This window comes from Peromyscus californicus, unplaced genomic scaffold, assembly GCF_007827085.1.
Source record: "Peromyscus californicus insignis strain IS unplaced genomic scaffold, ASM782708v3 Scaffold_1__1_contigs__length_55948999, whole genome shotgun sequence".
NCBI classification, from domain to species: Eukaryota; Metazoa; Chordata; class Mammalia; order Rodentia; family Cricetidae; genus Peromyscus; species Peromyscus californicus.
The window spans coordinates 28,395,904-28,412,546 of NW_026294492.1; the positions used below are offsets into that span (position 1 = coordinate 28,395,904).

The 16,643-nt window shown below is 44.7% G+C and overlaps 1 protein-coding gene across 1 annotated transcript in view; it reads left to right on the forward strand.

Annotated features, from left to right (window-relative positions):
• Vit (vitrin) overlaps positions 1–16,643 on the forward strand; it is a 120,783-nt gene that overhangs the window by 37,210 nt on the left and 66,930 nt on the right. Inside the window, exon 3 of the mRNA XM_052746304.1 lies at positions 473–538. Within this exon, the coding sequence (XP_052602264.1) occupies positions 473–538 (66 nt within the window). The remainder of the gene's footprint in view (positions 1–472; positions 539–16,643) is intronic.

Consider the following 16,643-nt stretch of genomic DNA (forward strand, 5'->3'; position numbering starts at 1 on the left):
CACACACATTCACACACACACACACACACACACACACACACACACACACACACAAAATGCATTTACGCACATGCTCTGCTCTGCATGTGTAGTCCTCACTGGCAAATTGGATACTTGGAAGCCCACTGTGGAACTGAGGAAAGGTCACAAGCAAAGGGTGGTTGTTCATCCTACACCCAGCTTTCATTCCTGGGACCAGGCCCAGACTCCCTCCTTTGGAAAAGGAGCTGCAGACCTGGTGTGTTGAAATGAAAAGGTAACAGACATGGCAGATACCAAAGTGGTTTCCCGAAAAGGTCTTTCAGCAGAGATGAGACACTCTACAAACTGGACCTCTTGCTCCCCCTAATTAAGAAAAGATTCGTTTCGTCGGTGAAAATGCCTCGTGCATAACCATTGCAAATGTGGGAAAACAGGGTTTAAGGGAAATGATATTAATTAGGTTCATTTTGTTCTTATTTTCCGCGTCTAGTTTTGCTGGTAACTGGAATACACTCAAATAAAGAAACGGCAAAGAAGATTAAAAGGCCCAAATTTGGTAAGTAAAATCAAAATCCTTTTCTGGCACCAGGCTGCATGCCCCATGTGGAGAGTGGTCCCACTTACGTCACAGCAGCGGTCCTCAACCTTCCTAATGCTGAGACCCTTTAATACAGTTCCTCATGTTGTGGTGACCCCCAACCATAAAATTATTTCATTGCTACCGTATAACTGTAATTTTGCTACTGTTATGAATCATAGTGTAAACATCTGATATGCGACCCCTGTGAAAGGGTCGTGCAACCCCCAAAGTGACCCACAGGTTGAGAACCACAGCATTAGAGGCTATGAATGGTAATACTGGGTCTTGGTCAGGGTTTTTGTTTCTGTGTCAGTTCTTTTACATTTAAATGGAGATGTGTCTGATTCATTCTTTGCCTCATTCCCAACACCCACCCCCCAAAAATTGTTATAAATCCTGATTTTGAAGTAAAACAAATGTGGTCCCACTGCAATGGGGAAACTCAAAATTCACCCATAGAACCACGCAACTCTGACTTCCTTTGGCTGATGTCTCAATTCCCCATGGCAGAAGATTCAGTATGGCTGGTGTAAAAGTCCGTGAAAGCTTCCTGTCTCCCAGAATGCCTGCAAGGGACAGAAGGACCAGAGGAAATTAAGGAGATGGGGAAAAAGGAAGAGTCCCTGACACACCCAACACTGATCGGGTTTACATTTCTTTTCTTTTTTTTCTTTTTTGTTTTTTTTTTTTGGTTTGTCGAGACAGGGTTTCTCTGTGTAGCTTTGCACCTTTCCTGGAACCCACTCTGTAGCCCAGGCTGTCCTCGAACTCACAGAGATCCGCCTGCCTCTGCCTCCCGAGTGCTGGGATGAAAGGCGTGCGCCACCAACGCCCGGCTGCGGGTTTACGTTTCTTATTGGCTGCAATTTCAACACAACTGACAAAACCAAGCCACTGGAATGGTTGCCAACAGAACTCTGCTTCCTGTGTGTGGATGCAGTGTGGCCAGCCACCTTACATGCCTACCGCGATCACTTTGATAAACCTGAGCTTGCAGTCTGTAGGTCTTTGGAGCTGGTTTGTAGAAGGAACGTTGAAGAGTTTGATGCCGTGAGCCAGAGAAGCACTATCGTGCTGTAAGCAGAACTTAACAGGCCATTCTGATGGGTGTCTGCAAGATCACAATGCTGAGACAAATATGCACAGTGGAGACCCAACTCTCAAGGCTTCAGAGGGAAATTAAGATACTCAATGGAGAACAGAATTAGAGGTCATTCATGCATTCCAAGAACTTGAGTGAGACCAAATTTGAAAGTAATAAAACTAGTTTGCTTGGGCTGGAGAAATTTTGAGACAAGACAGTATTCAGAAAGTACTGGGGTTACTGCTCACTGCTCCTACCCCGTCTCTAGTGAGAGAGCAGCAAGTGAAACAGAAGAACCTGGAAACCGTGCAGTTTGGCAAGAAGAGACGCCTGAGTGAATTGGAAGTTGCGGATATGCAGCTGTAATTGTTAAGAGAGAAGCACTATGAATCAGAAACCTCCTGCTCTGTACTGGGACCACAGGAAAGGTGTCCCGATGACAAGACCCCACTCCACAAAGTCTTCTGATTGGGAAAGTGAAAACTCATTTGAAAAGACTCCACCTAAACTGAGAATGTAACCGGGTGGTGGTGGCAGCACTTGGGAGCCAGGCAGATCTCTGTGAGTTTGAGGCCAGCCTGGTCTACAGAGTGAGATCCAGGAAAGGCACAAAGCTACACAGAGAAACCCTATCTCAAAAACATACATACATGCATATATACATACATACATACATACATACATACATACATACATACATACATAAACTGAGAATGCCTCTGAAGGGCTCCCCTGCTCCAGCACCTAGGAAAGTGTTTTCTCAAATTGAGCCACCAAGGCACACGAAGGCCACCACAGCTGTGACAGAGATGGCTCGATGGTGTCTCGAGATGGCAGTAGAATTCGGCAGCATTGTTCCCAGGGTGCTGGTTTTGCAGGGAAGTAAACTACAAGTGGTGGCAGCATGAAGGTTGTACCAAGAAAGTTCCTGGAGACAAGCACGTGTGGCTGGGTTGGAGTCCCTACGGGGCAGCCCTAAAAAGCCATCACATGAAATTGGCATGTGATGCCCGAGTTGCAGCGAAGACCCTGGGATGCTGACGATCCCAATATCATGGAACATCTGCCGAGGAAAGCTGTAAGCGTGAAGTAGAGTTGTCCCAAAGAGAGGTTCCATGTGCTACAGGAAGCAGAACCGAAGGAGAGAGGCTCCCGAAGCACTTTGGGGCTCAGTGATTCCATCCCTAGTCCCAGAGACCCAACATGGAGTTGCAGAATTTGGTCCTATCATTCCTTGCCAAGTCTCCTCCATCCCTCCCTTTGGGAACGGGAATGCTTACTCTGAGCCATTGTATGTTAAAAGCCTATAACTTGATTTTGATTTTACAATGGCGCACAATTAAGAAATGACCTTGGGTCTCAGAAGTTACTGGGCTGTTGGGCAGTTGTTGGGACTATTAAAGGCTATAAGGACTTTTAAATTTGGAATAAATATAGTATGTGCTATGAGATGGCCATGAGTGTAGGGGGCCAAGGGACAGAATGTTTTGAGTTGAATGTGAAGCATCTCCCACAGGCTGGCATGTCTGAATATTTTGTACTCAGTGTTGGTGCTATTTTATAGGACCTCTCAGGGAAAGTAAGTCGCTCCACATATACACATACACATACACATACACATACACATACACATACACATACACATACACATACACATACACATAATCTGGCACCACAGCCTGTCTGTTCTGGGCTTCCTGACTATAGACAATATAACCAGCCACCTCACACTCCTGTCTTTCCCGCTATTATGACCTGTACACTCTCAACTGTAAACCAAAACAAAACCTTGAAAACTGGTGGAGACAGTGTGGGTGGGGTGACAGATGAACTGCTTATAGAGGTACAATGCTCCTTTTTCCAAAAAATATTTCAAACAAGTATTTAAACAGCTAATGAACCCTGCTTAAGGCTAAAACCTACAGGGCCTTTTAGTTGAACCCTATAAGCAGGCCCTCTCTCCTCCATAAACCTGAACAATGCATCCCACCCACCCAGCCCCAAAAATCCATACAGTTTCATTTGCAAAAGGAAATTCTTGAACATAAGAGAAATAAGTAAACAAATTCATGATTTCTTTACTTAACTTTTAGGCTTTGCTAAGTCTTTGAACTTGTTTGTAAATTACATATTTTAAACAATCTAACTTCAAAAGACAGCGGACCATGCCTACAAATAGCTACTTTGAAGGCAGGTAGGTGGGACTCTGTCTTGAGGAAGCTTACCCACCCCTTGGGTACGCACTGTCTTCTTAACAAACCCCAGCCTTGCTTCCTATTGACTCCTCCTGAGATTCTTTGCTGTGCTGAAAATCAGGATTCTGACTGTATCTGGAGGAACTCAGCAGGCTGTATGGGCAGCAGCACTGGGACATTTCCTATTCGAACTGAAGCTCTGGGTTCAGGAGGTAAATCACAGAGACACCTGGTAGATATCACACTTAAACAATAGAAAGGAAAAATAAATTTCATTTTGGGGTATATCAATTAAGATCAGCTGACCAAAAAAAATCCAAAATCATTACCATTTACATGAGACCAAAGTCTCTCTCCCTTAAGCAAAATCAAGCTGTAATTTAATAGAAGCTCCAGACTTTTGGAAGCTCCTAACAGTCCAAAATGGCCGCCCCACCTCCATTCTTTCCAATCAACAAGCAAAAATGAAAAAAGGCACATATGAATTCCGCTAAAAAATAATAATAATAATAATATCCAGAAAGTTAACTATAACACCTCTACTTGAGTGTCATTTGGGTCAGTAACAAACAGAGGGAAAGGTCTGGATTGTCAGCATGCACGTGCTTCATGAAAGTAGGGGATTCTCTCACTGGGGAAGAAGGACAGAGTATATGATGGGAACTAGCCTGCAGAACACCACACAGATGGGAAACAGTGGACTGTGAGTGCTCTGGGATTTCTGGATCCAGAAGTGAAGGCATGATGGAGGTTTATAGGGGACTGTAAAACAGAGGCTTTAGACAAAGTCAATGTTCTGTGCTTTCCACAGCAAAGGCTTTCTTTACGGGCATTAAATTTAAGTGTGTTGAAATCAGTAACGTGTATAATTTGAAATAAAAGAGAGAAATTTGCTTCCCACAACCACCCCCTTTTTCTTCATTTTCTTAAAAGCTACCATGTGGGATTTCTTGCTGAAATGAGACCAAAGGGGCAGTCATCCATGGACTCTTAGGCTGAAATACTAAAAAAAAAAAAAGGTGTTTATTTATCCCTTTCAGGACCAAGAGCCACGAGGAATAGCACTGGGAGAGATATGTGTTCAAAACAATGATTGGGCTAATATGGAGACAAATGCACACCCAAGTATGGATTCCTTTGGGCTGTTTCCAGTATCTTCATTAACTCTGATACAAAAATCATGAAAGGTTCTGTGATTGCCATGACAACAGTTCTCAGTGCCTATGAAAGTCTGCGTTAAGTAACCCAAGGGCAAACCCCTTGGAGAGATCTCAGATGGATTGAATTTCTGATATGCTAAATTCTAGTTTTGCTCTCAAAAATCTCCCTTGTGAGGCTGCACATTTGAATCAATAAGTGCCTGAAGTCTTTTCTCTAATTAGAAACTCTAGCACAATCATTAAATAAGGGAGGGAAAAGGCGCAAGGAACGTAACAGAATATTCCCAAGCCAGGGACATATCTGATTCTTGACCTCAGGGGTATTTGCAAATTGTCGTCTCTAGCTTGAGGCCAGAGTCATTTTCATTTTTCCACTTGCTGTCTGCAGCTGGACTAGGTAACTTACGGCAGGGCAGAGGCACAGCATTCATGCATTCGGCAAGGATTTACCAGACACCCAGATGCAACCGGGGTCCAAACGCACTTTTACCTTCACAGAGCTCACACACCAGTCGGGAAGATGAGCAATACGCAAGTCCATCGCAGGTCGAGGAGTAGCATACCATGAGACGATGAAGGAACAGAGTGGGTGTGGAGGAGTGGTGTGCCTACTCTCATGAAGCAGAAGAGGGCATGGCATCACAAACAATTGGGTGAGGGTCGGGGAAGGTGCTCAAGGCCTGAAGATTTGAAAAAGCTTAAAAAATTGGCCAGGCCTGGCAGTGCATGCCTACAATCCCAGCCCTTTGGGAAACGGAGGCAGAAGGTTTCATGAGTTCAGTGCTAACCTGGTCTACAAAACAAGACTCTGTCCTAATCCAACCCCCACCCCCCAAAAATCGAAAGCAAAAGTTTCAATTTGGCTGGAAGATACAGAATGAGGTGAAGGTGTTGGGGTGAACAGTGGAGAGTTAGCCGTACCGTATGGTGAAGGGCTTCACTACTGTGTGGGAATCTGGACTTCATCATGTAGCGATGGGAGGCAATGGGGAGTATCTCCACACAGGCTGTTTTGTTTGCAATTAGCAGAAATCCAAGCTCAATTTGTGTAAGTAGAAAAGAGGATTTGGATGGGACCTGGAGTCATTCACAGAAACCAAGGTAGGAAGCACAGCTGGAGTTCCCCGGGACTGGTGCCCAGATGTAAAGGCCACAAGAACCCAATCAAAGAGCCAACACCTCTGCCTGTCTCCATACATCTGCATCTCCCTCCTACCCCTCTCCCGATCTCACCCTGGGAGAGAGAATTGAATTACATCCATTTAAGCTGGTTGGGGGGTCTGACCTTACCAGGGCAGTGTTATTCTCAGAGGAGACAAGAGCGGGCAAGTTAGACCTGCCAACCACTATAATAACCTTTAATACCAGAATATGAAGAGAGAAGACAGAACGCGGCTGGTTAGTTGTGTTATGACGTGTCCCATGCACACAGGCAGGCAGCATAGATGTGTCTACAAAGCCCGGACAGAATTTACATGGATGCAGATGGTGGAGGAGGAGACAGCTCCACGTTCTCACATCTCTTGGAGAGGTTAATAGATGCAACTGTGCCTGTCTTCTGTGTAGTTCTATGTAGGGCTTGTTCTAGAGGTGTTGAAGGGTCCCAGTGTCTAAGGAGGCCTGAACCATGAATTCAGAAGGTCAGCCTTTCCCCTTGGCTGAAATACAGAGCAAGAGTTGACCTACAATGACCAATTTTACTGACCTATAATACAGTCAAGAAAACATACTCTCAAAGAGAACGAAGGTAGAGGCCAACTTCCTTGTCACTAAACAAACACACCTTGACCACCTTACATTTATGTTTGAGATCTCAGAATCTATCTTACAGGAGCTTCTTGGATTTTAAATGTAAAGTGATAAAAGCCAAGGTTTTGAACAAACCAAGTAGGGCCCAGTGGGAGAGCAGATGAGATTCTCAAAGTTCCCAGACCGGCAATATCAGCACCAACTGAAACCTTTTGTTACGGAACCAGAAACTGCAGGGGAACGCCAGCCATCTGTGGTCTGATGAGCTGGGGATTCTGACATGCTTCCTAACACCGAGAATCAGTGGATGAAAGGCTGAGACAAGGCCGATGCTGGTTGTAGACCTGAATGTGGGACCATCTAGATAGATCCTCTATAGTTCCCTCTCTTCCTCTGCTCTTCTGGGAGCTTTCATGTTCCACCGCTGATTTTTTTTTTTTTTTTTTTAAGATCAAAAAGTCTTCACAACCCGCAGAGTTGAAATAACGACGGGGAGACAATTCGTTAGTGTTGCTCATCTGACAATTTTCAGATCTTTCCAGCACATCAAATGCTACCCTCGACTCCCGAGACTCAAGCGCTAAGGACTGCCACTAGTCATCAAAGCCAGCCTTTGAACTCTAGTTAGGTGGAGTAAGGCATGGCGGGAGGAAGTAGGAACAGAGGGATGAGTTACTTGGCAGTGGGTAAGAGGGATGAAGGAGCGAGATTTGACTAAGTAGGAAGCAAAGTAAGGTAGAAGAGATGTAAGGAAGGCACAGGAAGGGGAAGAGCCGGTGTTGGTTCCTTTGGTTTGGCCTGAGATTGCCAGTGTATGCATCTATTCTACCTGCCCATAGTGTTAACACCATCTTTGGCAGGGAGCTCTTCTCTCTTCTCTGCCACCCCTGATTTCCCATTTCTTTTTCTTCTCATCCTCTTTACCTTCCTTCCATCTCTTTGGTTGGCCCATGGTCTCCGGTTGGCCTCATGGATCTGACTGAGCTTCGCTAGGGACCCTTTGGATTTAGAACACAATACTAAGCACGTGTTGAAGATAATCTTATAGGAAGGCTCTGCAGAGAGAAGCAGAGATGGAATAAGCAACAGCCGTCCCACAGACCCACCTATAAGACAGGTTTATAGGTGACCATTCATTCCAAGCCAACACTTTGCTTTCGTATGAATAGCCGCATTTGGTATATATATATTTTTTAATCCTACTGAGTTTGGCTGATGACTTGATTTTCTAAATTAAATCAAGGCTGACTCCAAACTGGCACTCATGGAGGTAGAGAGAGGGCTGGGAATTCAAATTCCTTATTTACAGTGGCTCCCTCCCCTCCCCACGTCCCACCCCCCTTCCCACTGCTGCAGCCCCTATTACATTTGGGCGTCATTTGGAAGATTCGGGGATATGGTCCAAGTGGTTCAGAACCCAAGCCTGTCTTCCATGGAAGGTGGGCAGCTCCATGGTTTCCTAAACACCAAATCTTGGCAGAGATTGGGAAACTTTGTGCTTCAGGCCTCTCCTTAGGAGATATCACACTGGGTGCTGCTTTGAGACAGTGCTCGCCCAAAAGCTTCTAGAGAGTAGGAACATTTCCCCCATGGGAACCTATTGACCCACTTCAATTCACCCAGCCTGGGAGCATTGTTTTGTTTTGTTTTGATTTGATTTATTTTGTTTTGTTTGTTGTTTTCCCTTCATTGCCTTTGAGCAGAAAGAAACCAATTCCTTCAAGAAAGGGAGACTTAGAGATAATAATTCCCAAAGCACAGAGGGAGGGTTGTTGGGCCACTCTGTCCCCCTGTGCGGCAACCTTGAACTCCAGAGGGAAGAGCATACAAAAGCTTGGCCACTGTCTTAGAATACTGGAAAGGAAAAATGACATAGAGAGAGAATTAGCATGTTGGTGACTTAATAAATTAACTTTCTGTATGTAGTCCAAGGTAAAGTTTACCTTGCTGTACTAATGGGAGTTTTAACACTCTATTCTTAGAGGTGACTTTTTCCAAGGCTCTCATTTTCTTGGTACGTTCTGAAGCTATAAATCTAACCCTACCCAGAGGCACCTCCCTGGTAGGTTCAGTCAGCATAAGCCTGCTCAAGCAGTTTCTAACAAATTGCCCCAATGCAGCTCCATTTCTCTTGATTGTTGAAGGCTACACGTAATGACAGAGTGGTTGTAGATTGTGACGCTAACTTCATTTATGCATAGGCTATGCAACCAAAACAAGCCTGCTTTTCAACTCATAAGCATTACAGCCCTTACTATAATAAACCCATCTTACGTTTCCACATAAATTATGGCCACCAAAGGCTCTAGAACAATCTCTACTTGGCAGAGTGTCTGTGCTGGAGGCAGAATAGCTTTTAAGTTGTAAAATCTCATCAGTAGACTTTTCCACACATGGAAGAGCCCCAGTGGAGTTCCAGAAATGATTAGCTTAGGCAGAGCAGTGCCAGGATAGACAGATTGCCCAGGGGACAGCCACTATGATTGACAAAACACAGCACATCACTGGCTGTCTATTTAGAATGCTTGGACTTCAGCAAGCATCCAATCTTATACTAGACAAAATGGAAATAGTCCTTCTTGCCCCCAAAACTATGAGAAAAGGCTTTCCTGGTCCCAATGCCTTCCTCCAGCACATACTTAAAACTAGGTTGGATGTTTCCTGCATGTCATACGCCCTCTGAGTCTTACCACATATTATTTTAATATAGTCTGTCTTCCCCAAAAGGCCAATAGTAGCAAGGATATATAATTAGTGCTCATTAGGTAATTGTTAGATGAATACACAGATAAATGAACAACAAAAATTACCGTAAAATAAAATGTGGTAACCACTACATGAGAATAACAAATAAGGAGTCTACAATAGGATTCATGGTGGTTTCACAAAAGAAGATTCAAAATGAGGCATGAAAAACAAGAATTTTACAGACAGAGGAGGTCGGGAAGCTGTCTAGCTCCACTGAGCCAATATCATGGACAGCAAATGTGGAGTGAGGTCAGGAGACAGTGGGATGGCAGGGTAGGCTCTAGGTGTAGGGGAGTTTAGGGGGGTACGAGCAGAAATGGGTCAGGGCCCCTTCGTGACTGGAGGATGGCTATTCCTGAGGGGTTCCTGAACAGGACATCAACGTTACAGAGACAACAGTCAGCAAAGGGAAGAAGATGTTCTCCACGGGCGTGCAGAAACCTCATTTTGAAATAGTTCCATTACAGTGGAGACTGTTGAAATAGGCTTAACTTGGGGTGAAATGTGCAGCCTTTAATTTATACATTCACTCCAATCAGTTAGTCCGAATACCTTGTACATGAGGTGTGGAAAAACTTCAGCAATCAACCTTGAGAGGATGGATGCTTTCCAGACACATGGCTTTAAGCATGAAGAAGTCATTGTTCTGGGACTTGGTTATTGAGTGCGTTGGACAGTGATGAGACTAAAAAGTTCGTTGGGTGAAGGGTTTTGTAGAAGAGGAATGTAGCTCCTTGGGCAGATTCATATACAGCAACTTGTAATTAATCTTCAGTATTTGCTCCTTTCTGAGACTCCGCGTGCCAAGTGCTGGTTGTTCTCCACACAGGTTGCTAACTGTGCTTTCTTCAGATCGTGAGAAAGGTGAATGACACATCTAGACTTCCTTGTGATAGGTGGGTAAGAAGGAGAGCTGACACTCCTGCGGATTTTCAGTGAACCAGCCCTGCCGTGGCTGGTTCTTAAACATAACGGGAAAACAGCACCAAGAAAATTGCATTGGAGACTTGCCTTGCATATATTTGGGGGGAGCATACAGAAGCATGTGTATGTCTGTGCATGCACACACACACACACACACACACTAGTACATACAGCATGTCAGCTATACATATCCTGGATTCACCCAATAATAGCTGTGTGTGATGTTTGAATTCAGAAAGGCCCTGGAGGATTAGATTAAAGAAGTAACTGCTTGTTTTAACTTCGGTTATGGAAGAGGCCACAGCTAGGTAGAACTAACAGACCTTTGGCTTTAGGACCAGAAGGGCCAGATCTTGACTCAGGCCCTGCTCGATAAATAAGCATGTGCAGTCATTTGGTTCTTGGGAAAATGAAGACACATGTCTTTCAGGGTTTTGTAAGGATCATGTAAAGGAATGTGTACCAGGGCTCTTTGTCATTAATAGATTATTTTCAGAGTCCTAAACATTGACAGACACCCCAAAGCTATATTGCCACGGGTAAATTACAGATAACCTGTTACTCCTAGCTCACTGTCCTTCCGTCCATCCTTCTGTCCATCCTTTCACGTGGAGAAAGGCATTTTTCTCTACATGGCAGGAAGCAATGATGAGGAAAACTCATCTTATACACTCTTTAAAGGGCTTAGCGCATGAGCATGTCTTTATATATTGATACAAGTATTTTTTGTTGAGCATGGTGGCGCACACCTCTAATCTCAGCACTTGGGAGGCAGAGGCAGGAGGATCTCTATGAGTTCTAGGCCAGCCTAGTTTACACAGTGAGTTGGGGCCAGCCAAAGATACACAGTGAGATTCTGTATCAAAAAAAAACCAAACAAGCAAAAAGGACAGATACCTTTTATTCGATTGTCTTCCTAACGATTTCCATTATGTACTTGTCTCTCCTCTGAATGCCTCTTACGTAGATTGTTCTTGACAAATCTTTTGTGACCGTGGGTCTCCCCCATGCTGCACACTCACAGTAAAAATCTCAGCTCAATTGAGTGTAGAGTGGAATTAGATTCAGACTTATTGGGGTTTGGATTCAGCTCTACCATTGAGCAGCTGTAATTTCAAAGTTTAGAGTGATGTCATTGGTTATTAGCTGGGTCTCTATTATTCCTCAGACATTAGACATAAGCAGTGCTGCACCCATTTTTTAAAACAGTCTGGAATTCTTCCATTGGCTTCTGCAGAATTGAAGGCTTACGTCCTCAAGAATGTCTCTGTCTAGCCGTCCTTATGTTCTTGTGGCCTTCCTGTCCTGTTCCCCTGTGACACGGTTCTACTATAGCCTACAAAAAGGAACTCCCCTACAACTGCCGTTCTGTCACATTCTGACCCATTACTATAGATTTTTAAGGACCAACAGTGGGCTCCTCCTCATAGAGGAAGATCTTCCAGGACCTCATTCTTCCTGCCTCTCTGTCTCTCTCATGTTCTGCCCTTGGATGGTGGCCCACACTGCAAGCCACCCCACAGTATTCCTCTTCCCTGCCAGAACAACACACCCCCTCCCTGTAAGTCCTCAATAGTTCAGCAGGCTTTTCAAGACAATTTTTCCACTGAAAAGAGTATTATGCAGTCCTAGAAAGAGTTCTGGTGAAGGCACAGGTGACGCGTTGATCATGGCAGGACTTTGAACTTGGGAAGTTCCCGTGTGCTTTGGTCCCTACTGACATCTTCTCCTCACTCACTTTCCTCCAAGCCCACATGCTTTGTCATGTTCTCCAAACCACAGAGACTAGTCCTACATCAAAATCCTAACCCTGGTGCTTCATTCTCCTAGACCTTTTCTATCTGGAACCTTCTCACCATCCACGTAACTGTGGTAAGAAATGAAGCAGAAATGTGGGGATCAAATCCTTCAATCCCTTGGAGCCAAAGAGGCTGGACACTAGTCTGAGGCCAGGAGGAAGCCACTGAGAACTGTTGACCAGGAAAATGATAAAATCTGATTACATGTTTTTTCCCCAAGTCTCACCACGATGTTCCTAAAGAAAGGATGGGGACAAAGGGTTGGGCTGGCACAGAAAAGTCCAGGACAGTAGGCAATTACATTAGCAGTCCAGACATGAAACGTGTCCTGAACCAGGCTTGGTATAAGGAGAAGCAGCAGAATCAGAAGTTAAAAAAACAAAAACAAACAGGATTTTCAAATGAATTGTTTCATTCATTCAATATTCCACTGAACATCAGTGAACAAAATGGACCAAAGAAATTCCTGTCCTCTTGAAGTTTATAGTCTAGATGAATGGTGACCCAAGCAGAACTAAGATCTTGAAAAATGTCGTAGCGGTTAATCAGATGGGGTGGGGAGAATGGAGTTCAGCTATGAGCAGTGTTCCGAGCCATGTTTCAAGATGGTGTGCATGTAGGAAAGTGAAACACAGTATTGACAAGCCCAGAGATCCTTTAGAAGGGATCGTGAAAAGGTCCCAACGATCTTTAAACTTTTCCTAAAGGCGACAAAAAGCTACTGATAATTTTTGGAGCAAACTCGACGTCATCAAAAACTGTTCAAGAAAATTGAAAAGAATAACGTTCAAAGTCACCCCCAAATAAAGAACGCACATGACCTATCCATTGGGGGTCAGGACCAAGAAGGACAGGCTTGTCTTCAAATTGATGTTCTTTTTACTTCGTTAAACTAATAACTTTCTGTGTAATTTTCTTTAAAGCATGAGTTTTAAACTAGTTGAATATCACAGCCCAATAAAATGAAGCTTAGTAAAACATTTCATGCAGAAGCTCTTCTATGTAGTAATTCTTCCTCATTAGCAGCCTCGGAGCAAGCTTACAAAGGCTTTCCCTAATTAACACGGAATTCTATCCCAGAATAATGTGGTTTTTTTTGCTGGGATCATGGAAAAGATGAACAGGAAAATAAGAGGCCTCTGTACAGTTTGATTTGGCCTGCCACATACCTGGCTTATTGGGTACCACACCTGCCAAAACCCAACATATTAACTCAGGCAGGAGGCCCACGCACAGCACGAACACTTAACAGTTCTCTCTCTCTTTCTAAAGATTTTGTTTTGCCTTTGAGACAGGGTCTCGCTGTGTAGTCCAGACTGGTCTCTCACTTGGGATCTTCCTTTCTCTGCCTCCTGAGTGCTGGGATTACAGGTGTGCATGACTCTGCCTGGCTTCCTCCTCGAAGACCATAATTGTACATTAAAATATTGGCTCAGACCATCAGTTTTCTGTTCTGAAATGGGACATCTGTGATAATACAGGTGACATACGGGAACCTGACGTCTTGTCCCAGGGCTGATTCCTAGGGCCTCTGGGAAGGAATTTGTGGCTGGCACTGAGATGCTGTGGTGTGAACATGATGGTGACTTTAGGAAGCAAGGTAGGTAGCCTTAGGACCCATCAGAAGGAGCTGGGAGAAAGCGGAAACAAAAGCCGTCAGGCCCGAGCTGCCAGCCCGCTGCGCTAGGGAAGCATCTCCGGAGGCCCCTGATGTCAGTGACTTCTGTCCTGTGTCTCCGTGGCTTCCCCCTCACCAGCAAGATGAGGGAGGCTTTTGTCTTGCTTTCTTTGAGTGCTCTTGGGAAGAAATGTTTCTCGAACTTCTAAGTGCGTTCCTGGGGATAACAGTAGAAACAGCTTTTGTTGGGTGTCTGATGTGCCCTCACACCCAAGCAGGATGCTGCGGGGTCTGCCTCGCTGATTCTCCCCTTTAAAGACGTCTACTCCGTGTATTTTGTGGATAAAACCCAGAGCTGAGAGTGAGAAGGTATACGAATGAATGTAAGTTGTGTATTGTGACGGTAAAACCCACTCACAAAGCAAAGATAGGTCATTTCATTCGTCGCCAAGTAGAGTCGGATAAGATCCGTCGCAAGAAAACAGATCTCTTCACAAGCAACAGGGAGAATACCATGAAGAAATTTTAGAAAAGTAATTTTCACTTACTCAAAGAATTGCTGTCAGAAAAAAATACAAAATGGCTTGTTTTTTCCTAGCTGGGCACTGACTACGCTTTCCAATGATCTTGGCAACTACTCTGCAAAACTTAATTAGTTCACTTTCTCTGGCTTCATTTTCTGTATAAATTTAACAACTATTTGACCTTTAGCCACACTCTGCCATCTCTCCCTGTTTTTCCAAAGTTGTGCGAGCATCTGCACTTCATTTGTCTCGTCCCCTGGGACGAAATTATTTCAGCCACCCAACTTTGCTCATCAGGTTGGGGACATACTGTGTTTGAAATATTTCCTGGGCGTATTTTGAGAGAGAGAGAGAGAGAGAGAGAGAGAGAGAGAGAGAGAGAGAGAGAGAGAGAACAATAACAGCTAAAATGTCCCTTAAAGAAAAAGTTGATTAGATTGATGCAAAGTATTCCCATAGGGCATTTCTGTTGGTCTTTCTAGCCACAGATATCATGGAAAATCCTACAGCATGCACTATGTAAATACCCTGAGCATTCAATAGATTTCCAGATTTGGCTTCACTTATTCCACTCCAAAAGACTTGGTTAGCCTTCCGAAAGATCCCAAATCTCAGAGTGTTGAAGTGTCATCCACACGTAATCCCAATCCACAGGGTTTGCTATCTCCTATTTCAAATAACCAAGACCCAGGAGTCCGCTGTTTTCTTCCTGTCTAGGGGAGGAGATGTATTTAGGAGTAATCTGTGGAGAAAATGGGAGTTGAGCACCCCAGTTACATTCAGGGACCAGGCAACATCCGGGGAGACAACATGGACATCTTCACTGCCAAAGTGCCTTAAAAAAAAAAAAAAAAAGTATACTCTAAGATTCAAAATAGTAAAGCCCAGCCTTGGGTATCAGAGTTTAAAAGAACAAAAGGTTAAAAAGAAGTAACTTTGGTGGGGAGGATGGAACGAAATGTTTTTAAGCACGGAGCTCCCGTTCTAAATGTAGACCACAAATTGCTGAAGCCTGTGATCAAGCCCTACCCTGGCTCCCAGGAGGAGAGCCATGCCGGCCTAGCCCTGAATGGCAAAGCTTGTGGGAAGGGGGTGGAGGGCGGGGAGGAGCAGGAGTTCAAGTTCCGTTCTCTCTCTCTCCAACTTGAATGAAACGTAACTGCTCCCTTCGGTTACATCAGGGTTAAGGAGGGGGAGGAGCAGGCGCTTTGGGGTACAGCTGGAAAGCATTAACAACTCGGAGAGCATCTCAGTAACTCAAGAGGGTGGGTGGCCTGGCAAAGCTCCCGGATCTCTGAGTGTAATCACAGGCTCTTCGCACCGGGAGGGGTTTAATTCCACCTCCTACCCACGAGAGAACCCCCCCCCCCCCCTTACAACCGTTCTGTTTGCGGACTTCCACCAAAGGCCGGTTCATCGCTTCGGGTGACAGCCCATTCCGACCAGGGTAGCATCGGTTCCTAGAAAGTTCTTGGCAAATTTACCTCTCTGGCAAGTTGACTCTTCCAGTACAGCGCCCCCCTCCCGTGTCACGGCTCACACAACCGCGCTGCTAGCGGAGACAAAGGACCCCTCCCCTCTGAATTCTTCCTTCTAGCGGCTCAGTGACCCTTTTCTGTCAATCCTGACTCCCACCTCGTGTTTTCCAGCACCCGTGGGAGCATGCTCGCGCTGGACTGCGTTTATGTTTTAGAATCATGTTTGGAATCTCTTCTCAAGACAGGACCCAGAACTGAACGCATTCCTACCTGGACAGTCCCCTGGGCAGGCTTGTTTGTTGTGACTGAGGCTCACTCACTATGTAGCTTTGGCTGACCTGGAAGTTGCTGTGTAGAACAAGCTGGTCATAACGACCGATTTGCCTCTGCCTCTGGATGCCGGGATTAATGGCCGGCACCAACAGCACAACAGGCCTTTAGGGCAAGCTTCTTAAACTCCCACTCACAACCCATTTGGGGTCAGAAATTTTCACGTCTCCTGGGTATACAGGTGTACAGAAAAAGATATATAAATAGCCGGGCGGTGGTGGCGCACGCGTTTAATCCCAGCACTCGGGAGGCAGAGCCAGGCGGATCTCTGTGAGTTCGAGGCCAGGCTGGTCTCCAAAGCGAGTTCCAGGAAAGGTGCAAAGCTACACAGAGAAACCCTGTCTCGAAAAACCAAAATAAAATAAAATATATATATATATATATATATATATATATATATATATATATATATATATATATATATATATAATATACTTACTAATAACCATAAAATTATTTTAGAGCAATTCTT